General features: G+C 49.6%; 9 protein-coding genes across 9 annotated transcripts; 5 read left to right on the forward strand and 4 right to left on the reverse strand.

Annotated features, from left to right (window-relative positions):
* Window positions 1-725: 725 nt before the first annotated feature.
* On the forward strand, window positions 726-1,517 carry N7515_001916 (haloacid dehalogenase, type II; the record flags this gene model as incomplete). The annotated part of the gene is made up of 1 exon (XM_056662660.1): window positions 726-1,517. One exon carries the CDS (start codon window positions 726-728, stop codon window positions 1,515-1,517), a length of 792 nt encoding a protein of 263 aa, XP_056524773.1.
* Window positions 1,518-3,056: 1,539 nt separating this feature from the next.
* Window positions 3,057-3,758, forward strand: N7515_001917 (uncharacterized protein; the record flags this gene model as incomplete). The annotated part of the gene is made up of 1 exon (XM_056662661.1): window positions 3,057-3,758. One exon carries the CDS (start codon window positions 3,057-3,059, stop codon window positions 3,756-3,758), a length of 702 nt encoding a protein of 233 aa, XP_056524774.1.
* A 659-nt stretch (window positions 3,759-4,417) lies between these two features.
* N7515_001918 (uncharacterized protein) lies at window positions 4,418-5,535 on the forward strand (the record flags this gene model as incomplete). Its single annotated transcript, XM_056662662.1, has 2 exons — window positions 4,418-4,477; window positions 4,537-5,535. The coding sequence occupies 2 exons, from the start codon at window positions 4,418-4,420 to the stop codon at window positions 5,533-5,535; spliced, it is 1,059 nt and encodes a 352-aa protein (XP_056524775.1).
* Window positions 5,536-9,105: 3,570 nt separating this feature from the next.
* Window positions 9,106-9,909, forward strand: rasB (Ras small monomeric GTPase RasB; the record flags this gene model as incomplete). The annotated part of the gene is made up of 2 exons (XM_056662663.1): window positions 9,106-9,183; window positions 9,253-9,909. The coding sequence occupies 2 exons, from the start codon at window positions 9,106-9,108 to the stop codon at window positions 9,907-9,909; spliced, it is 735 nt and encodes a 244-aa protein (XP_056524776.1).
* A 1,168-nt stretch (window positions 9,910-11,077) lies between these two features.
* N7515_001920 (putative acyl-CoA synthetase) lies at window positions 11,078-13,421 on the forward strand (the record flags this gene model as incomplete). Its single annotated transcript, XM_056662664.1, has 4 exons — window positions 11,078-11,495; window positions 11,551-11,946; window positions 12,024-12,899; window positions 12,970-13,421. The coding sequence occupies 4 exons, from the start codon at window positions 11,078-11,080 to the stop codon at window positions 13,419-13,421; spliced, it is 2,142 nt and encodes a 713-aa protein (XP_056524777.1).
* Window positions 13,422-15,779: 2,358 nt separating this feature from the next.
* On the reverse strand, window positions 15,780-16,766 carry N7515_001921 (uncharacterized protein; the record flags this gene model as incomplete). The annotated part of the gene is made up of 1 exon (XM_056662665.1): window positions 15,780-16,766. One exon carries the CDS (start codon window positions 16,764-16,766, stop codon window positions 15,780-15,782), a length of 987 nt encoding a protein of 328 aa, XP_056524778.1.
* Window positions 16,767-17,252: 486 nt separating this feature from the next.
* On the reverse strand, window positions 17,253-17,627 carry N7515_001922 (uncharacterized protein; the record flags this gene model as incomplete). The annotated part of the gene is made up of 1 exon (XM_056662666.1): window positions 17,253-17,627. One exon carries the CDS (start codon window positions 17,625-17,627, stop codon window positions 17,253-17,255), a length of 375 nt encoding a protein of 124 aa, XP_056524779.1.
* A 552-nt stretch (window positions 17,628-18,179) lies between these two features.
* On the reverse strand, window positions 18,180-18,683 carry N7515_001923 (uncharacterized protein; the record flags this gene model as incomplete). The annotated part of the gene is made up of 1 exon (XM_056662667.1): window positions 18,180-18,683. The coding sequence occupies one exon, from the start codon at window positions 18,681-18,683 to the stop codon at window positions 18,180-18,182; it is 504 nt and encodes a 167-aa protein (XP_056524780.1).
* A 1,269-nt stretch (window positions 18,684-19,952) lies between these two features.
* On the reverse strand, window positions 19,953-20,908 carry N7515_001924 (uncharacterized protein; the record flags this gene model as incomplete). The annotated part of the gene is made up of 2 exons (XM_056662668.1): window positions 19,953-20,525; window positions 20,597-20,908. 2 exons carry the CDS (start codon window positions 20,906-20,908, stop codon window positions 19,953-19,955), a joined length of 885 nt encoding a protein of 294 aa, XP_056524781.1.
* Between the last annotated feature and the right edge of the window lie 376 nt (window positions 20,909-21,284).

The raw sequence follows: 21,284 nt of genomic DNA on the forward strand, positions 1-21,284 counted from the left end.
GGTACTTTTAACTCGAGACACGGGCCGTTGACAGGTCCATTTGCGGATTCCAATCCCTGTAGGATATCACGCCGAGAGTTGAGTTTCTTTGTTCTTGACAGCGCTAGTGGCGTGCCTAGCTTGGAGGTGCAGGACACTGCACGGGGGTGAGGGGCTGGAGTTGGAGACAGAAGACGTCTGGTCAATTCAAATGTCCAAATGACAATGGCTAAGTTATTTAACTCTGTACTTCATATTATGAAGTACTGTAAATTGATGTACTCGTACATTGAGGCAAGGATGTCAAATGGAGGAAAGGCGGAAAAACAGGCAGAATATTCCTCATTCTCCCTTGATCCATGTTTGATTGTGTACTCCGTACATTCCTCAACTTCTTCCCAACTTATCACTTGGAATGATGCTCAGACAAGTCAAAAGACTTACCAGTTACCCTTGTAACTTGTTCTCTTCCCTCTATGGAATTCACCCCCGGGCCAACCCCCGGGCCGATTAACCTCGGCTCGCTGACTCAGCAAATTCGTCATTTGAGGCCCATAGACACCGGGCATATATAAACCGACCGATTCAATTCTGACCTGCCTATCTACAGACTACATGTAGCTAGGATCTCAACTGTGGACCCACGCAGTTCGGCAACCGGCATAATCTGAAAAGTGCGGGGAAATAGCATCTCAGTCTCTCAGATTTTGTCAGATTTGTCACCTTCAACATCCCAACCCCACAAAATGTCGACGGTCAATGTGCCTCAGGTGTTATTCTTCGATGTATTCGGCACAGTTGCTCCATGGCGTACATCTATCTCGGAAGAGTTGAGTACAGCTGCCCAGCAAGCCGTGAACGATCCCCGCAATGAACTTCCAGCCGACGTACGTGACCGCGCTACAGCCATGACTACCCAGGACTGGCTAGAGATTGCCAACGAATGGCGGTGGTCATACGTTGTATTTACTCGTACATTCGATTCATCCACCGAGTTCATGTCGGTTGACCAGCACCACTATAAGGCCCTCCAAGACCTCCTTCGGCAGCGCGGTCTGGATGGCCTGTTCACCGACGAGAAGCGGTGGGATCTCGCTTTTGCCTGGCACCGGCTCAGCCCATGGCCAGATAGTGCTCCAGGCCTGGAGCTGCTGAATCGCCAGTTTACGACAGCTACCCTGTCCAATGGAAATGTATCCCTGTTGGAAGATCTCCAGAAATTTGGATCTCTGCCTTTCAAGCACATTGTCAGCGCGGAGAATTTCGGGGCTTACAAGCCCTCTCCGTTGGTCTATGGGGGTGCCGCTAAGAAGTTCGGTATGGAACCGAACCAGTGCGGGCTGGTTGCAGCGCACTTGGGCGATCTGAAGGCTGCCAAGGACTGTGGGTTTCAGACTATCTACGTTGAGCGTGAATTAGAGGAACATTGGTCGAAGGAGGAGACTGAGAAGGCAAAAGCCGAGGGGTGGGTGAATATGTGGATTGATTCCCAGTCCCCTGGCTTCCTAGAAGTTGCTAGGCGTTTTGGGATTGAGTGAATCGCTACCGTCTTCAAGGATGTAGCAGTTAAGCCTCTGAGGGAAATGGCTTGAGACCCGCGAGTCTCGAGTCAACCTCTATATGCATGAGTTGAATGAGCATTGACGATCCAAATCATTTATTTTCCACAATGCAGAAATAGTATCTCTGTCACCTTGGTCTTCATATGCTTTCGAACTGATACATTTCGAAATTCCACGCAAACATCGACATGTGATCACATCCGCCTCGAACGGGGATCAAGGGCAACCCCGGCACCGGCCCGTACCGAGCCATCTTCTTGGTACCGAGTCATCCAACAAGATGACTCTGACTTTGACGTGTGCCACATCAGCCACGAATTTCCTGCTGGTCATGACCAGATGGCAGTACAAACTAACAACCAAGTCATCCGACCGACTGTACACGCAAAATATCTAGGCATCTGGATCGACGAGCACCTGCCATTCAAACATACATCGCCAGAAGTTACTCGCCAAGGCCAACGACAGCCTGGAAGCCCTCCGGGCTATGACCGACATGCGCGCATATAGGCGTACCTGGCAATGAGACAGCCGCGTGAAGCGGCAGATTAAGCAGCGCTGGGCTGCTGAATGGGAACGGGAGAAGACAGGGAAAGCTACCAAGAAACCAATCCCCAAACCCGACAAGAAAACGTCAGACCTACGTAGGTCTCTCCTGAAGCACTACGCATCGGTGCTGACCCAGTTACGCTCGATGAGAATCGCGTTGAACCACTGTCTTTTCAAACTCGACGCCTGCGATTCTGACCAATGTCACTGCGAGGAAAGGTCTCAAACACCGAGACACGTTCTTTTGCAATGCCCATTGTACAGCGACCAGCTCTGGGAGATGCTGGAAAGGATGTGGGCCTGGATAGATGTTGGAGCGACCGCTAGTTACGACGCGATCGTCTCCTGACCACGGCCCACCCGTTACGTGGCCGAATTCATATTACAGACAGGTCTCCTGGGTCAATTCCGGCAAACAGAAAATCGAGCCTGAACCAGATGACTACCAACCAACCACCAGATGCAGCAAATCTGGCAGGGGAACAGGCGGCGAAGACGTTGCGCAATAGGACCACTAAATCCCAGTTCAAACCGCGACGTTCTGGAACGACTACAGCAGAGCAAGCCTCGCCAACTGGTCGAATCTGGAGAATATTCGGTCCATCGATTTCCGAACTCGGCCTTACACAGTTGTTACGGATGATATTAAGTCTTTGTTCTTTCATCTTCGTGTTACCTCGAGACGATGCCGGTGCGTTAAGTCTGAAAGGACACAATGGCTCTATAATTGCGAAGACAAAGCATTGAAGGCAGGATAAAGGAGGTGCAATAATAGCAATGCTTCAAAGAGATCCTAGAGGTCTCCGAGTATTTATGTCTCGACCAAGTCGATCTCAGTCCTTTCATATCATCCAACTTACACAGATTCCGCACATCATTCAACTTACACTGACCAATTCGCCAGCGCAGATCTCGCATATCATTTGATTTATAACGAATATCCATTAACATACCTTATATCTCAACATGAACTTCCAAAAAATCACGGATTTCGGCACAAAAAATTTGAGGCCAACCCCCCGGAGTATGGACCGTATCTGGGCTCCGCTTGGTCTTTCCGCTGGATCTCTCCCAGAACCACAAATCTCCCAGTACCGCAAGGAAGTTATTCAAGTTCTCCTCCGCCATGTCTGGGATCCTGCGTACAGTGACTACCTGCCGCTCCCATTGCAACGCTTCTTTAGGAGACACGGTATCGCTCAAGGCTTCGAAAGAGAAATCATGCGATTCCAAAATTTCCTACCAGCACCAGTCCTAGCAATGCAAGGTAGAGTAGATCTTGGCGAAAGACTCGTTGACCTTCTTAGATACGAAATTCGATCTAACCCAGATTTCAGGACTGTTGGTACTGCTGTCCCGGTCATGCCGTGGGTTCTGCCTGCTGCCTGGGTTGGCAATGCTCCCGACATTTACCCGCCGCCTGCCGCGCTCCGAGGGGATGCTGCACCGTATATCATGCCATCAGGGATCCCCACTCCCCCCGGGAATCCCCCCTTTATCCCTGTGATCGCTCCTTTGCGGATTGTACCCAATCTGCCGGACATGATTGAAACTGCCCGGGCCAAGATGCCCGGTGCCTGGCTTGGTCCTCCCCGACGTCGCCCGTCTACTGCACTTCCCCCGTATACTGGCGATAGTGCTTCTGGTAGAGCCGAAGATGGTGCCTAAAATGATGCCGAAAATGTAAACGAAGATCATACGATCCTCCGCCCCGTGGACAAAAGCGTGATCGAGATGAAGACGACGATGAGGATGAAGCTGAGCTCCTAGCTACTAAGCGATTCACCTCACGACCTAACAGCTTCACTTTTGGTTTGTTTTCAGATCGTTTGTTTTTGTTAATACTGTACAGTTCTATAGTTATTTAATTTGTCTTTCCTTGCATTTACCATCTTCCTCTTGTGGGAGGCAAGTTTGATGCAGATGTAAACCTCATGTGAATAGAGAATAGAGAACATAGTTAGAATGTAGATCTCTTGGGAAGAGGGATTGGAGGAGTTGGCTGCGGCTATAGAGAGCTTTCGTGACAGACGGCGCATCTTTTCCTGGTTTCCATTCACCGTATAATCAGATAATAGATATGAAGACTGAAGTACGGTTAGAAGTCCCTTAGGAACTCTCCAGGGCTCAGTAACGAAGTGAAATCATGCGGTGATGCGATACTGTCAAGGCACGTGACGCATCTTTATGCCCTAATTGCCATGGTACCGCCTTCACACCGCCGCTCTCGGACGCCGCAGCTCCTTATCTGATGGCCTCTTATCTGATCTGACGCAGATTATCTCAAGGTTGTCAAACCCAACCCCCCTGCGTCAGCACCACTCACAATGCAAATTAAGCTTCTCTCCCCGCCGGCTCGAGGCCAGCCGGGTGTGCTCCACCACTGCGTACACCACCCTCCCTGTCGCTAAGCAATGCACACCACACCGCTAACGCCACCTCCCAGACCGAAACTCTCGTCGCCTTCGAATACACCCGCAGCCATGTACCCAAACCCCACTCCCTCGTCTTTGTCGGCGGATTGGGTGACAGCCTCGGCTCAGTCGACTATCTCAACGACGTCGCCCGCGCGCTAGACCAAACCCAATGGAGCGTCTTCTCACTAATGCTGTCTTGCGCCGGAGGCGGCTGGGGCATGGGCCGACTCGGCAAAGACATCGACGAGCTCTCGCAGTGCGTCTCCTACATCCGCGAATACAAGGAGCCGCAATTTGGCGCGGGGAAGGTCGTCATAATGGGCCATTCGACCGGCAGTCAGGACGTGATGCACTACATCAACTGTCCGAACCCGCGCCCAGCACACCCAGTCTTCGACCGCGACTCGCCGCCTATTCTACGGGCATGCGTCGACGGAGCGATCATGCAAGCACCCGTGTCAGACCGCGAGGGAATCCTGTGGGTAGTGAAGTGCGGTACAGAGCGCGATAGCCCTGCGCAGATGCGCGCGATCTACAACAAAGCCGTGGCGGATGCACGACGGGCGACGTACGAGGACCATGATTCGGTTGATACCGTTGTTCCGTTGTCTGTTACATCGCGGATTGGGTACCCGCCTTCTGCGCCGGTGAGCAGTCGGCGGTTCTTGAGTCTGGTCAGTCCGGATAGTCCGGAGAATCCGTCGGAGGATGATTTGTTCAGTTCCGATTTGAGTGATGAGCAGTTCCGGGGGACGTTTGGGATGATCGGGGAGAGGGGATTGTTGATGCAGAAGATGCTTGTTTTATATTCTGGGAGAGACCAGTCGGTACCGCCTTGGGTGAATAAGGAGGCGCTTTTGAAAAGGTGGCAGGCTGCTGCTGATGGGGGTGGGCGGCAGATCTGGGATACGAGGAGTATGGTTATTCCTAATGCATCGCATGCTCTGAGTGATAGTGATCAGGCGGAGCCGCGGCGGATTTTGGTGGAGAGAGTTACGGCTTTTTTGAATGATATCCAGCGAGGCTGAGTTTGCTGGAGGCTGTATAGTTATATGGTTTGTTTGGGAGTTTTAAGATATGTATAGGGCAGCGATGGGTCTGAAAGTGCAATATCTTACAATGTGCGCCTGTTTATGGCTTCTTTTTTCGATGATACCAAGGTGCCACCTGATCCGTCTCACAGATGGCTCCATGGTGTAAGTATGCCCGCAACCTTGGAAGACTGGATATATCCGAACCTCCTAGGTTTTTGCAGGTTCAAAGTCATCAGGTCTACACAGTATGTTGACCGCGTGAGTGTATTTCCAACACAGATGGTCGCCGATCTTCTGCATTGCACTAAGCCATGTCCATGGCCACTAGATCCAGAGGCGAAATGATCAATGATTCATAGCGCGGACGAAGACGACTTATGACACGGTCGATCATTCTTCAAGCAAGAGCCAGACTGTACCGAGGCCCAAGGCATGATTGACAAGCCGGATGATGAGCCGGTCCATCATGGACTAAGAAGGCAATAGAGTTGCAATAATGCTATATCAATGCTTATAGCCTAAAGCATCTGACCACATGACATCTTCTATTCCCTTGTCCCCACAAATGATCGTAGGATCTATTATTGAGCTCTGAGCTTACATGACGATTAGTTCCACGCTGATCCAATGACATAGTAGGAAGATCATCCAAGATTGCATTATTGATTTCCAGTGTTGAAACCATATCACCGAGGATCTCTTTGGGGATTTGGCGCATTGAGATCAACATCTGCCATGTGTGCAGTTTACCAGACATGTGATCAGAAGATCCCGGGTGAATGAAGATCTTAACCCCAAAGGCAAGACCGGGCTGCGAGAAGTAAAGGAAGAGAAAAGAGAAAAAGAGAGAGAAAACAAACAAAGCTTCCAAATCGAAGACGCCTCCGGCCCGCCCAGTCCCAGGAGTTGTTTAGTCTCCCAGGGGCCAACCTGCTGGGAACCGGCCGTGCCGATCGTGGGAAGTTGTCAGGGACTCAGGGTGGACACCGACATCCACCCAACTACCGTATCGAGATAGACTGCAGGACCAAGCTCCGTTGCATAATCGATATAAGGCAGGTGCATACCGAATCTGGTCAATGGAAGGATGCAACTGAGAGATTTAAAGCAAGATTGGAATCCCACAACACCAAAGCGGACCGTTCAACGGCACGGAAATTTCATCTATAACGGCCCTGGCGGGAGGAGCCGTCAAGCAATCCTTCTTCAAGAGCTTGCAGCCTTGCCCCCTTTCTCATCCTGGTGGAGCAAGTAATTGAGCCGTTAGACCGGGCCTTTCCGTGCGAACAGGGGAAACTGTCGACTCCACGGCTCTGGATTCTGTACTCCGTTCGAACCTTGGGATGAGTTTAAATTACGCTTTTACACCGTACGGAAGTATAATCACCATCGAGTCGAGCCTGTTTACAAATTGGCTGGAGCCGGGAGGATGGGTCTCGACTCTTGGGTGAAAAGAGGAAAAAAACCAACGTAAAAGAGAAATCCCAAAAGAGAAAGAAATGTCTCCGACTCTCCGTTCGGGGCCGTTCCAGGCGCCATCCACATAAAGAGACTCCAGCAGTGTCTCCCTGGTGGCCACAGAACTGGGACAGGGAACCTACTCCCAGTTACCTACGACATGGGAAATGTGACTCTACAACCAAGATTTGTCATATTGTATGCTCTTTTGACAGGGACGCAGGTAAAAGAAAGAAATCGAGATACAGTAGAAACTGAAACTTAAGAATTCAAAAATCAAAAAGTGTGCCTGACTAGGCAGGCCGCAGGATGGACGATCTATCCACGGGGGTCTTTGACGCGCCGTTCCGCGGGTGGACATGGTCGGAATGTGCCGTGGGCATGGATTCTAATATCTACCGGATAGACTTCCATGACCTACATACATAGGGCATACGTACCTACTACCTCTCTAGGTAGTTATTAGGATCTGGGAAATAAAATAATGGAAAGGACAGGGGTATTACAACGTGGACAGATAACCCAAACCCATTCAAGTAGGTCAGAAAGGGCTCCTAAACCTATTGCAGTTTGGCGTTGAAGTTTTAAAAACGCAAACTCCGGGAGTCCATATCCACAATTTCCCAGGGCCATGGATTAAAGCGAGGTACCTGCCTATAACTGTTAGGGTTTTAGGTGTCTATACTTCGTATAACTATCAGTTATACACAAAATTACACATAAGTAGTTATGACTCGAGACATTGGAGACAGAAAAAATCTCACGAGAATATGCTATAGCTACATCATTCATATTCGAATGTACCTGACAGGGTACCTATGGTTCGTGTCTCCCACGTGTACTAAACTGGGGTACATACTCGAATAAAGAATAAAGATGTCTAACTGCATGTAAAACAAAACAAAAAGCAAGATATCTCGCTTAAGATCGAAGTAATTTAAATGGCATAAGCTCTATTAAGGAAATGAGCTTCAGCCAAGTCCGGGATTATCCACTGTGCCCTGTGCGTTCTCCTTTTTAACTGTGGAGCTTCTCGGGGCCTGGGCTCTTTTTGTTTTCTGTTTCTTTTTCCCTTCGGTTTTGCTTTAGTTTTGCTCTATTTTTCCTTTTTTTCCCTTTTCTCTGACTCGGAGATCGTCTGGTTAGAAGGGTCTCTCGTCCGAGTACGGAGTAGGGTTTGGTGAATTCATGTTTCTCGTGGAGAAGCCCGGATATATGTACGAAAGAGTGTGAGTATGCGCAGTATACGGAGTACAACATAACGAACAATATTAAGATCGTGATCTATCTAGATGAACCTTATGGAAACCTATCACAGGAAGCTAATCAAATACATGGTACCTTTGAAACTTCCAGAGATAAATCAAGTGGATAGACCAATGGGAAAATGTATGACTTCATGGAGCTGTCACTTTGTGAAAGGCGTCTTTTGGCTTTTTCCCCTAAATTAGTGTGGAAATTCATCGGAATACGGAGAGAATGCCTTCTTTGCTCTTCGATATTGAAATTCATATCCGAGACCGTCTTAGTTGTGTGTGTGAGAGAGAGGGAAATCGAGTAGTCCATCGTAAAGTAAAAGAGAGTTACAGGGATATTGAAAAGTACCCTGCAAAATTCATCTGCTCTTCTCTTTTTATTTTTTTTCATTTTATATTCCTTTTTCTTTTTTATACACATTTGACATTTCTCTTGTGCTCTACATTTTTCCCTCACCCCTCTCCTTCTCTCCCTCTCCACTTCGTTCCAGCCACTGGACCAAACTTCGCACACTGAGCCAAGTCCTCGACCCCCTCCCCTCCTCCTTCTCTCCTCTTCCCTTAACTCTTTCTTCCCTCTTATTATCTCCCACTTCATATCTTATTCCCTGCGTCATTCTTCTGGGAACAATTGGGGGTCGCCGTGAATCGCGTGGAAGCTCCCGCTTTTCTTTTTCGCCCCCGCCTGGAACGTGGGCCACTTCACCCCCTCCTTGCGCTCATCGTCCCCTCTTTCCCCCTGAAATAATTAGGTATGTCTTCTGCAAGCTAGACTCCTGTTCGGGGCTGATTTTCTTCAGGTCGATTGTTCTCGTTTTTTGTCTCTTGATCTGTTCTTACGTTGACCGCCATGGCCGGGAAAATGACGTTGTACAAGCTGGTGGTGTTGGGAGATGGAGGTGTCGGAAAGACCGCCCTTACCATTCAGGTTGGTTGCCCTTGCGACTCAGATCACTCGTCAAAGTCCCATGACTCTAAAGCTCGTGATTACCTCTAGCTGTGCTTAAACCACTTCGTCGAAACATACGATCCAACGATCGAAGATTCATATCGCAAACAAGTCGTCATCGACCAACAATCATGTATGCTCGAGGTGCTGGACACAGCGGGCCAGGAAGAATATACCGCACTACGAGACCAGTGGATCCGAGATGGCGAGGGATTTGTATTGGTGTACAGCATCACGTCGCGCGCCTCCTTCTCCCGCATCACCAAATTTTACAATCAAATCAAGATGGTTAAGGAATCATCGAGCTCCGGCTCCCCCTCCGGTCCCAGTTATCTGAATTCACCCATGAACACCTCTGTGGGGCCTGCAGTGCCCGTGCCCGTCATGCTAGTCGGCAACAAGAGCGATAAGGCGGTGGAACGCGCAGTCTCAGCACAAGAAGGTCAAGCACTGGCCAAGGAGTTGGGATGCGAATTTGTCGAGGCATCTGCGAAGAACTGCATTAATGTCGAGAAGGCCTTCTACGATGTTGTACGCATGCTGCGCCAGCAGCGACAACAAGCGGCGGGTGGCCGTGGTGGAGACCGTCGTCAAGCAGGGTTTGGATCCGGTCACCGTGACCGCGACGCAGGCCCCGAATATCCCAAGTCCTTCCGACCTGACCGGTCGCGACACCGCAGTCGATTCCAGTGTACTCTTTTGTGATCGGCCGGGTCCGTCCACGAGGCATCGGACGTTGTTGCTCGCCGAAATAACGGCTGTTTCCGTTTGTCTCTTCCTCATCTTCTTTTTCTTTCTGGTCCTGGGTGCATCTGGAGGGTGGGTTCTGTCATTTGGTTTCCCTCTTCGGCGTCGGTGGTCTTCGTCATGCGACATCTTTTACACTCGCATTCTGAAGAGCTCTGTGAGAACTGGCATGTGGATTGAGTCCAACCAGTGTGAGCAAGTCTTGAACACAAGTTTTGGCTTTGGCTTTTGCTCTTTCGACATGCGTCAAGGCCTGCAGGCCGGTTGTCTACCTTTCCACAACCTTCCATTTATCCTTTTTCTCTTCGGTGGTCGCCTCCCTCCATCTACGTTGAACTGATGAAATTGCGACCGGAGCAATCTTCATCGGATGAAACACAATGGAGCACCGCGAAAGAAACCCTCGAAACAAAGCCAAAAAAAACATATCCTAGGCGACAAAGCCAGAAGATCGCAGTCGCACATTAGCAGGCATTTCGATATGATACCCTACGACTGAGCTTGTTTTATTTGATCCTTTTTTTTTCTCTCTTCCCAGCCATTTTCTGCGATATAGACAATTGATAAAGGTCGTCCTCTTATTTGCTACATAAAATAATAAGACAACATGAATACACAAATCATCTACAAATAAAGATACTTGGGAAGTACCCTCCTTCACGTTGCACCCGACACTATGCAAGGGGTACCCACGGAGTACCCAAAGTGCGGGGAAGATAAAAGCACGGACTCGCCTCGGCTGCATCCGGAGCCATCTCAACTTCGTCTTCACCTGTTTCCCCCCACCCCGCAATTAACACAGTCTAACCCCAAAAATGAACCTTTGTCTCTCGAGGATCAGCAACCAGTCCTGCAGGTCTCTAAAGTTCCATGCCCCCGTGCCAATCGCACCATCGGATCCGCGAGACCTCGGGTAAAAAAAGCATTAGTCTCAAGAGCTTGTTCCAGAGTACTTCTGAAGCCGGCCAGCTCATGATTTTACGTCTCACTCGTCTCAAATTGCTTCCTATCATCTGGCTCAAGCTTGTATAGGCAGTCATACATGAAAACTTGCAAAATACGCCTTAGCATTCGCCACTTCTCTCATCATATCCTCAGCTCCAGTCGGAACCCCTTCCCCGCAACTATGGCCCCGCATCCCCAGTCAACAGCCCACTCGCACTCCCTCAACGACCCAGAAACATTCTGGTCTCATCACGCGGACAGGCTCCACTGGCACCGCAAGCCTTCACGTGCTCTAACGCGACAGACGAAGAAATTACCAAGTGGCACCGAACATGAGCATTGGTCGTGGTTCGCTGACGGCGAGATCTCCACAACCTACAATTGCGTTGACCGACATGTGCTGGCAGGTCATGGCGACGATCTCGCTATTATCTGGGAGTCACCGGTCACTGGTGTAACGGAGAAATACACTTATGCCCGCCTGCTCGACGAGGTAGAGGTGCTCGCCGGTGTACTCAGAGAGGAAGGTGTGCGAAAGGGAGATATCGTTATCATTTACAGTATGGCCCCATCAATCATACCACAGACCAAACCCCGTAGTGGGTAGTCGGTAGACGCATGAGGACTCTGAATTGACCCATATGACACATCCAGTGCCAATGATCCCCGCAGCTCTAATCGCCGCGCTAGCCATAACCCGTCTGGGCGCAATTCACGCCGCCGTTTTCGGCGGTTTCGCCCCGCAAGCTCTGGCACAGCGAATTGAAGCCGCGCGCCCCAAGGCAATCATGACGGCGTCGTGTGGAATCGAGGGGTCTAAGGGCCCCATTGCCTACCGACCCCTTGTCGAGGGTGCGGTCAAGGCAAGCAGCTTCAAGCCGAGTCGCGTTATTATCTGGCAACGCGATCAATTGCGCTGGAATCATCCTGACAAGCGCGGCGGACAGCGGAACTGGCAGAGACTCGTTAAGAGCGCACGATTCCGTGGGGTTGCGGCTGGTCCTGTCCCTGTGAAAAGCACGGATGGGCTCTATATTATCTACACTAGTGGTGCGTGAAGCAATTGCGAGACCTTATGGTCTGCTGTATGGGCTTTGACAGTGTCGTATGCTAACCCATATGAATAGGCACAACCGGGCTTCCTAAAGGCGTGCTACGCGAAGCAGGCGGCCATGCCGTGGGCCTGGAACTATCCGCCAAATCACTCTTTGGACTCAGAGGCCCTGGCGATACGATATTCTGTGCCTCGGATATTGGCTGGGTTGTGGGACACTCGTACATTTTGTACGCACCGCTGCTGATCGGCGCCACAACCGTCTTGTTTGAAGGTAAGCCCGTCGGCACTCCGGACGCTGGGACATTCTGGCGCATCGTCGAGAAACACAACGTAAATGTGCTCTCTACGGCACCGACTGCCATGCGTGCTATTCGCAAAGATGACCCCGAAGATCAGCTTATCAGCGAAATTGGAAAACGCGGAGGTCTAAAGTCCCTTCGTGGACTGTTCCTCGCCGGTGAGCGCAGCGAGCCGAGCATTGTCCGCGCCTACCAGGAACTGCTTGGAAAGTATGCGGCGGACGGTGCGCTTGTCGTCGACAATTGGTGGTCATCTGAGTCCGGGTCTCCGATTTCAGGAGTCGCATTGGATAGCAATGCAGCTATCGCTGGTGCAGCACTGGGCTCAGCTATCTCCCCTCTTACTCCCCGTCCGGGCTCAGCAGGCTTCCCAATGCCCGGATTCGACGTCCGCATCGTCGACGATGAAGGGAACGAAGTCCCGCGCGGCACAATGGGCAATATCGTCATGGCCGCGCCTCTCGCGCCGACGGCATTCACGACTCTCTTCGCCGATGAGGAACGCTTCTACCGTGGATACCTCAAGCGCTTTAATGGCCGCTGGGTTGATACCGGCGATGCGGGACTTGTGGATGAGGATGGCTATGTGCACATCATGTCGCGCAGCGACGATATCATCAATGTTGCGGCGCATCGATTCAGTACAGGTAAGGAACTTTCTGCTGCGCTTTCCAGTGCAATTATTCTCTAAACACAGTACCTGACCAATCTCTACAGGATCTATCGAACAGGTGATTCTCTCGCATCCAGCCATCAGCGAAGTAAGCGTCGTCGGTATTCCCGATTCGCTCAAGGGTCACCTTCCCTTCGCGTTCATCCAGCCCAAAGCCGGCGCGATATCTGGGGAATCCGGGACTCTTCCTGCAACGCCGAGTCCTGAGTTGTTCAAGGAGGTCAACGCGCTCGTCCGCGAACAGATCGGAGCTATCGCATCTCTGGGTGGAATTATTCAGGGTCGGGGAATGATTCCTAAGACTCGAAGTGGTAAGACGCTCAGACGCGTTCTACGGGAGCTTGTTGAGTTGGGTGCTCAGGGGGATTATGAGACGCAAGTCAATGTGCCGCCTACTGTTGAGGATGCTGAGGTCGTTGCTGTTGCCAGAGAGAGGGTGCGAGAGTACTTTGAGGAGAAGGCTAAGGCGAAGGGTGTTGGTAAGGCGAAGCTTTAGATATAGTTAGACTGGGGTATGATGGGCTACCTAAGGGACATTGATGTTGAATTCTGGCTACGGCGATGTTGATAACAGTGATCGAGATCTACACAGTCGACGGCTCTAATAAATAATTTTCGTGGGTCCCGCTTCTGCGCCAATCACCGTCCCGTCTGCCCCGTTTACACCAATCACGTCCATGTTCTACTAAGTGGTGCGCTTCACCGCTTCCCTATGCTGTCTTTCTGCTCTAAGTCAACCAATCACCCTTCCGTCCATCGTTCCTCTCTCTACCCTCCACCAATCAACATGCTAGCTAAGTCCCTCGCTGTACGGAGTACCTCTCACTACTCCGTATTCCACCGTCATCACTTCCATCCGCCTACAGTATCTCTACCTCCCCACCTCCCATGTACACTTGCTACTTCAGCCTACTCCCTACCGTGCTCAAAAAATCTTGAAGAATGAAGTTGATGAACTGAACATTCAAGTGCTACAAGCCTACATACGATGGGTGACGCGGCACGCCGATGAGTACCGCTTAACGGCCTTCGATACTTCTGATGCAAACAGAAGAAGTGCAGACGGCGTCGTTGACCTCAGTGAGGATTTCACTCCCCAGTATCTCCGATCTCTTTTGGTATATGGTCTTTCCTCTGGTGATATTCGCCTGGGGCTTGGCGCACAGGAACCAGTCATGAATTCATGATTGATACTTGTATGCACTTCTGGCGAATGCCGGTAACGAACGGTCTTTGTAATGGAACCCGTATGATCGTTACCAGCATTCGCCAGAGGTGCGTCCAAGTGTCTACCATGACTGGCTCCTATGCGGGTGAAACAAGATTAATTTTTCCTGTCACGCTATCATCCAAGAAAGGCCAGTTGCCATTCATCCTCCATCCATTACAGTTCCCGATCGACTAGCCTTTGCCATGACCATTAACAAGGCACAAGGTCAATCTCCGTACCTCACCATGTGCCCACGGTCAACTGTACGTGGCATTCTCTTGCACGACATCTCCGACCTTGTGCCTTGTTGATGGTCATCGCGAAGGCTAGTCGATCGGGAACTGTAATCGATGAAGGATGAAAGGCAGCTTGCCTTCCCTGGATGATAGCGTGCGCTGCGCGGCCGCAAAACCTTGTTGAAATCGAATGGCGCTTACAGGATGGTTGAAGATCTCTTCGGCGAACCCTCAACACTTGCCCCTATCAAATTGGTCGGAATACCTACCCAACACTCACAGCATCACTGCACGTGTTTCGTATTGCTTCAGATCATTCCAAGAGCGGCTGTGTGAAGGCGGTATCATGGCAAAGGTTAGGGCTTAAATATGCATCACGTGTATTGGTTGTATCGCATCATCGCATGATTAACTTCGATACTGAGTCCTGGAGAGTTCCTAAGGGACTTCTTGTCACTTCTAACCGTACTTTATATCTGGTGAATGGAAAAGCAAAAACAAAATACACTATAGATACATTCAAGATGCGCCATCTGTGAATTAACAAGACTAGTTGAGAGCAGCCAGTTCTGTCACGAAAGCAGCAAGTTCTCCATAGTCGCAGCCAACTCCTCCAATCTCTCCTTCCAAGAGAGCAGACTCTCTTCATTCATTGACTGAACACTATGCTACTGGGTGAGACTTTTGTCTTAGGGTTGCTCTTCTTCTAAAATCTAAAACTAAAATATGAGTGGGCAATCTATAGAGTCCCGATTAGGACTAGTGCTCCCCAGATGAATATCGGCCCGCTTTTTAAGGTTCTCACCATTGGGCATTCATCTAGGTCAGGTGACTCAGGTCCTTCTGTGCAGATCTGTACTACGAGAATACTATGAAGCAACCACCAGAGACAGCGACTTTGGCAGGGAAACAGGCAGCGAAGACGATACGCAATACAGCTTACAACTACTACCTAAACCCCATTTCAATCCGGGACGTTCTGGGACGACTAGTACAGCGGAACAAACCACACCAACTGGTCAGTTTGGAAAATATTCGGCCAGCTTGTATGACAAGGACATCCACCAACTGGAAGAAGCAAGCGGCTATAACGTACGCCAGAGGGCTCATTTACCTAACCAACGCTTCAGCCGGGATGTTTACCCACAAGTTGCAATATGCGGAATGATACGAGGTAGGACTTGTGAACAGTCTGTCTATACTAAATTGACTAACGTTAGATCAAGATTGATTCATTCAATACAGTTTTTCACTCCGACCCTTACATCCTTCTATGTTCTCTATCCTCTATTCACATGAGGTTTAGATCTGTATCAAACTTGCCTCCCACAAGAGGACAATTGTAAATACAAGAAAAGTCAAATTTTATTATCTATAGAACTGTACGGTGTTAACAAAAATGAACGATCTAAAAACCAACCAAAAGTGAAGCTGTTCGTGAAGTGATTCGCTTAGTAGCTGGGTGCTCAGCTTCATCCTCGTCGTCGTCTTCATCTCGATCACGCTTTTGTCCACGGGGCGGGGGATCTGTATTATCATCGTCGGAATCATCTTCGGACTCGTCTTCGGATTCATCTTGTAACTCATCATCGGCATCATTTTCGGCATCATTTTCGGCATCATTTTCGGCATCATCTTCGACGCCCTCTTCGGCACCCTCTTCGGCACCATCTCCGGCACTATCAGCAGCACCATCGACAGTAGACAGGAGATTTGCAGTAGACGCGGGAAATGCAGTAGGCGGGGTGGGTGCAGTAGACCGGCGACGTCGGGGAGGACCAAGCCAGACACCGGGCACTGTGGCCCGGGCAGTTTCAATCATGTCCGGGAGATTGGGTACGACCTGCAAAGGAGCGACCACAGGGTTAAAGGAACTTAAAGGACCAGGGGAGGTTTGAACCTCTGGTGGCATGATATTTGGTGGAGCGCCCCCTCGGAGCGCGGCAGGCGGCGGGTAAACGTCGGGAGCATTGCCGGCCCAGGCAGCAGGAAGCACCCACGGCATGACCGGGACAGCAGTACCAAGAGTCCTGAAGTCTGGGTTAAGTCGGATTTCGTATCTAAGAAGGTCAACGAGCCTTTGGCCAAGATCTACTCTACCTTGCATTGCTAGGACTGGTGCTGGTAGGAAATTTTGGAATCGCATGATTTCCCATTCGAAGCGTTGAATGGTACCCCTTGGCACAAAGAATTTCTGCCATGGGCGCGGTAGCCAGTTATTGTACTCAGGATCCCAGACATGGCGGAGGACTTGAATAACCTCCTGGCGGTACTGGGAGAGTTGTGGTTCTGGGAAAGATCCAGCGGGAAGACCAAGCGGAGCCCAGATACGGTCCATACTCCTAGGGGTTCGCGTCAAATTTGTGCTGAACGCCTTAATTCTGAAGAAGTCCATGTTGGGATATGTGTTAACGGATTTCGTTGTAAATCAAGTGATATGCGATGTCTGTGTGGCGAATTGGTCTGTGTAAGTTGAATGATGTGCGGAGTCTGTGTTGTTGAGTAGTGTGAATGTTGGATGGTATGAGAGGACTGAGATGGACTTTGGGAGACTTAAATACTCGGAAACCTCTAGGATCTCTTCCATGCATTGTCGTTATTGTATCTCCGTTTCTCCTGGTTTCAATGCTTTGTCTTTGCGATTATCGAGCTATTGTGTCCTTTCAGACTCAACGCACCACATGTAAGATGGAAGAACAAAGACTTGATAATTAAAGATCCAAGGACCTTGTTAAACCGGCGCTTGAATAGAAACTAAGCACAAAGGTCGAGTCGAGAATAGAACGAAAGAATGAAAGGACAAAGCCTTGATAACATCCGTAGCAACCGTGTAAGACCGAGTCCAAAATAGATGGACAGAATCTCGTCGACATATAGCCATCTAGTTAGACTCACGGTCGACAAAAAGAAACCCATCTTCCTCAATATCACGCTTTCTGTTGGCCTTTGTTAGGCCAGCGAGGCTGGCAAGATTTGCGATCAGCGCTCTCATGGAGTTTCTGTTCTTTTCAAGGGTGTCATTGATGGCGTCAACGTGCAACTCCAACGTAGAATCCCCCTCATCCACCTTCTTCAACTTGCGAATGAGAATGTCGATTTCTTCGGCGTAATTGGAGGCGGCAGTATCGAGACGATCATGCACGGCTTCAAGGTGGCAACGCTGTACATTGATCTCGGATTTCAATCTCGAGGCGTTGTACCTCTCGGCCTCAGTTTGGAGAGGAACAATACGGCGCTCTCCATTAGACTCTTTCATTCTAGATATGAAGTCAGTATTCTTGTATCCATGAGGGCGACGACGACGTGGGTGTAGATCAGTGAATGGACACCTCGTACCTGACAGAGTTGGTTCTGATGATGGAAGTGGATAGAATAGTTGAAGAAAGAGGATTATGATGATGATAAGAAAATGGTACTAAGACTGAATGATTGCCAAATAAAGGTTGGACGTTGTCTTAATGAGAAGACTATGGGGGATGATGAAGAGAGGAAGAGGAAAGACGGTTCTTCTGAGATTATCAAGAGGTGTACTCTAAGACTGCGATTGGGTAAGTAAAAGACAACCACATCGAGTAAATGAGAGATCAAATGTATACTTCATATTTCAAATACAAAAACGCCTCATTGAGCTCAAATCAAGTACACCCAGCTCACCATGCCGGAGAAAGGAAGATCCACAAACTCCAAGTTTGCCAAAGCATCGCAACCCAGATGATAGACATTTGAAATAGATAGGACACCCAAAAACCCCAGTGACACCATAAAGATTATCCAGTCCCCCGCTGCCAGCCTCATAGACATAGCATTATCACTTAGGGATGTTGTTGGGTATCATAACGAATCCCTCGCCCTCCCCATTATCCTTCCCGTGGGACCTTCGATTGATTCTCTTCAGGCCAGCAAAGCCGGCCAGCTTCCAGAACATGTCCTTCATGGTGTTCCGGTCTCTAACAATGGTTTCATTGACTGAGTCCACGTTCAAGGCGAAAGCCGGATCCAACTCGTCCAGTCTCTCCACCTTATTGATTAGAGCCCTCATCTGCTCGTCGTAGGCGGATGCAGCAGAGTTTAGGTGAACACTAGCTGCTTCCACACGCCGACGCTGCTCATCAATCTCGGCCTTCAGCTGCGATGCGACGTCGTTCTCGGCATTGGTCTGCTGGCGACGGGTGCGGTGCACCCCGTAGGCTTCCTCCATCCTAGATATGACGAAGTCAGTATTATTGTATATGATGAGGGCAACGACTGCGTGAGTTGGGATCTCGTACTCGTTGATGAAGTTTATAAAGTCCGTAATGGAAGATGAAGACATAATTAGCAAATCGAAGTGGATGGTTGATCCGACGAAGTTGATAGCTTTTTGGCTAGGTATCTTGGAAGTGAATCTTGTACGTCCCTTCTTAGGAAGTAAACTATGGGAGATTATGAGGAGCGGGAGGATGTTAAAAGACAAAAAGTGAAGAGTATAAATAGTGCAAACATATGTAGTATATCAGACCAACAGCCTCTCCCGACTCACGCAGACTTTACAATTAATGTGGCCGTTGCACGATTGTAGCGTCCTCTGCGCCAGAGAGAACGACCGTCTACGAAAGTACCACTAAAGGCTGCTCTGTCCTTACGAGAGACCTCCACCGTCGACCCTCTATCTGTGCTGGGTTGACAATAGATCATTTTCTGGTAAGGTCCACGGGTAGTAGATCTAGATCTGTTCCAGGATCTATAGAGTGGGGCCGCCCTGAGTTCGCTTTCAGGACAAGGTTCCACTACACGTGTATAGACAAGCGAGAAGTTAGATATTGCATGTGATGCCTTGTCAGTAAGTCTCTCCGCTACAAAGAACGCCACCAACTCTGGTAATTCAGGGGTGACTTGGCAATGGATTCTTGATGCCCTGGACCAATTTGAAGACCAAAACATATCAAATTTAGCAGATACAGAGCTATCGGCAGTGTTACGGTTGGTTCTAAGATGAGCTTCATCCCCAACAGCAAGAGCCAGTCAGTCTCGGAACCCTGGATGCGCTCGCCAAACTCAAGAGATGGACATTCTTCGCCGACTCCACCCGTCCCGCAAGTATCAGAAAGGCAAATCGGGACATTGAGGATATTGAAGTAATTCTGATCTGGCTGAGTAACCATGGCAGTCTTATCGATTTTGAAGGATATGCGGAGAAGCCCAAGCCCGAGATGCTCCCCTTGGTTCGCAAGTTGTATCATATGCATACAACAATTCGCCCTTTGCTTGCGGCCACCTTGAGCGCGGAGGATTTGGCGCTCATCAGCAATTAGAAAGCTGGTGTGACGAGTCACTGGTATCGCCTGGTTTCCTTGATACCTTGAGCATCAGGCATTCGCGTTCATCCAGTTCTTCTCATTTCTGCATCCTCCTATGCTTCAGGGAACCGAGGGGGGTCTCCCTTTGATTTAGCTCTAGCCAGAAGAAATTGACCTGGTCAAATAAAAACCAATGTCCCATTAACATATTACGTTTATTAATATTCTTTAAGCGCGTACCTGGTTCCTCACAGCCGGTCAATAGAACGACAGTCTCGGAGAAATGCGGGCATGGTCTTTTCACATCAGCAAGTTAACTGATCAATGACCCGGCAGTTTCGGAGCACAGATTCAGAAATTCTCAGATAGTCCTCTCCGCCAGCGCCCCAATCCCAAGTCTCCATTTCCTTCAGTGCTTCTCCGACTCTGTTTTGGTAATCCTCTTCGCTCTCCTCGTCGACCCAATCCCCATCGGCATCCTTCGTATTCAGCGGCTCTTCACACAAAATGTAGAAGGATATAAAAGACAGTAGATCAACTTTTACGCGACGTCTGAAACTATCGTCGGACGGGTGGCTGAGGAGATGACGAAGCAACGACACCATATATCTGCTGGGTTTGGGCGTCAAGATCTTGAGCGTGCCGTCAAAGGTGGATGTGACTTCGTGGGTGTCCTGAAGGTCAAGGCCGATAAATGACAGCGGGTAGAGATATGCCGACCTCCCACCCAACCTGTGGATAATGCCAGCTCGTTCCCATTCTCCGTAGTAAGCAGCTTCGTGTCCTGTGGACAGGGGCGGCACACGAGGGAAACCCAGGTCTGACAAAATTTCTGACGCAAGCGAGAGCAGTTCATCGGGGACTGCCCACTCCACACGCTTGAATTCAAGACGTTAGAAATGACCAACGAGTCGACTAGTGAATGCCACAAAGACTTTTTGATGCTTACCAGAAGGACCACAGGGTCTCCGTAGCGCCACTGTATCTGCTCCCCATACTCCACGATGGGGATATTCTTCTCTGCCAGACCTTTCGCAGCTACGCCTAAAATGGGCGCCCCAAGGTGGCTGTCTCTCGACAATCTCTTTTTCTCTGGTGGCGATGTTTCTTTTTTGCTTAGTGATGTTTCTTCCCGGATAGGTAGTGATATCTCGTCCTGCGGTAGTAATGTCTCCCGCGGCGGTAATGATATCTCTTCCCGTGGCACTTGCGATGTCTCGTCCTGCGACGGGGAGGTCTCTTCCTGGGGCGGTGATGTCATTTTCTGCGGTGTTGATATTACTTCCTGTAGTGGTGGTACCTTTTCCTGCGGCGGTGAGATCAGCTCCTGTAGTGGGGGTGCCATCATTCAATCACCGAAAATCAATAAACCTGAAATGAGAATCTTGGGAAGTTTGGTATTCTTTTGAACGTATGGATGAGGTGAGAAGGAAATTGGGTTATCGCGAAGAGTGCCGAGAAGAACTATATGCGAAGAGGCTACCGATTAGGTTTAGCGCGCCAAAAATCCGGCAGAACTGTTGGATCATGTGATACATAGTCTGAGCCTTGAGGATACTGAGGTAAAATCTTGCTGTAACTATCCACGGATTTCTATCTAATCACTTCAATAACTTCATTAGAAGCATTCGCCAAGG

The sequence above is a fragment of the Penicillium bovifimosum genome (genome assembly GCF_028826915.1).
Source record: "Penicillium bovifimosum strain IBT 22155 chromosome Unknown utg000002l_segment0_segment0, whole genome shotgun sequence".
Classification (NCBI taxonomy): Eukaryota; Fungi; Ascomycota; class Eurotiomycetes; order Eurotiales; family Aspergillaceae; genus Penicillium; species Penicillium bovifimosum.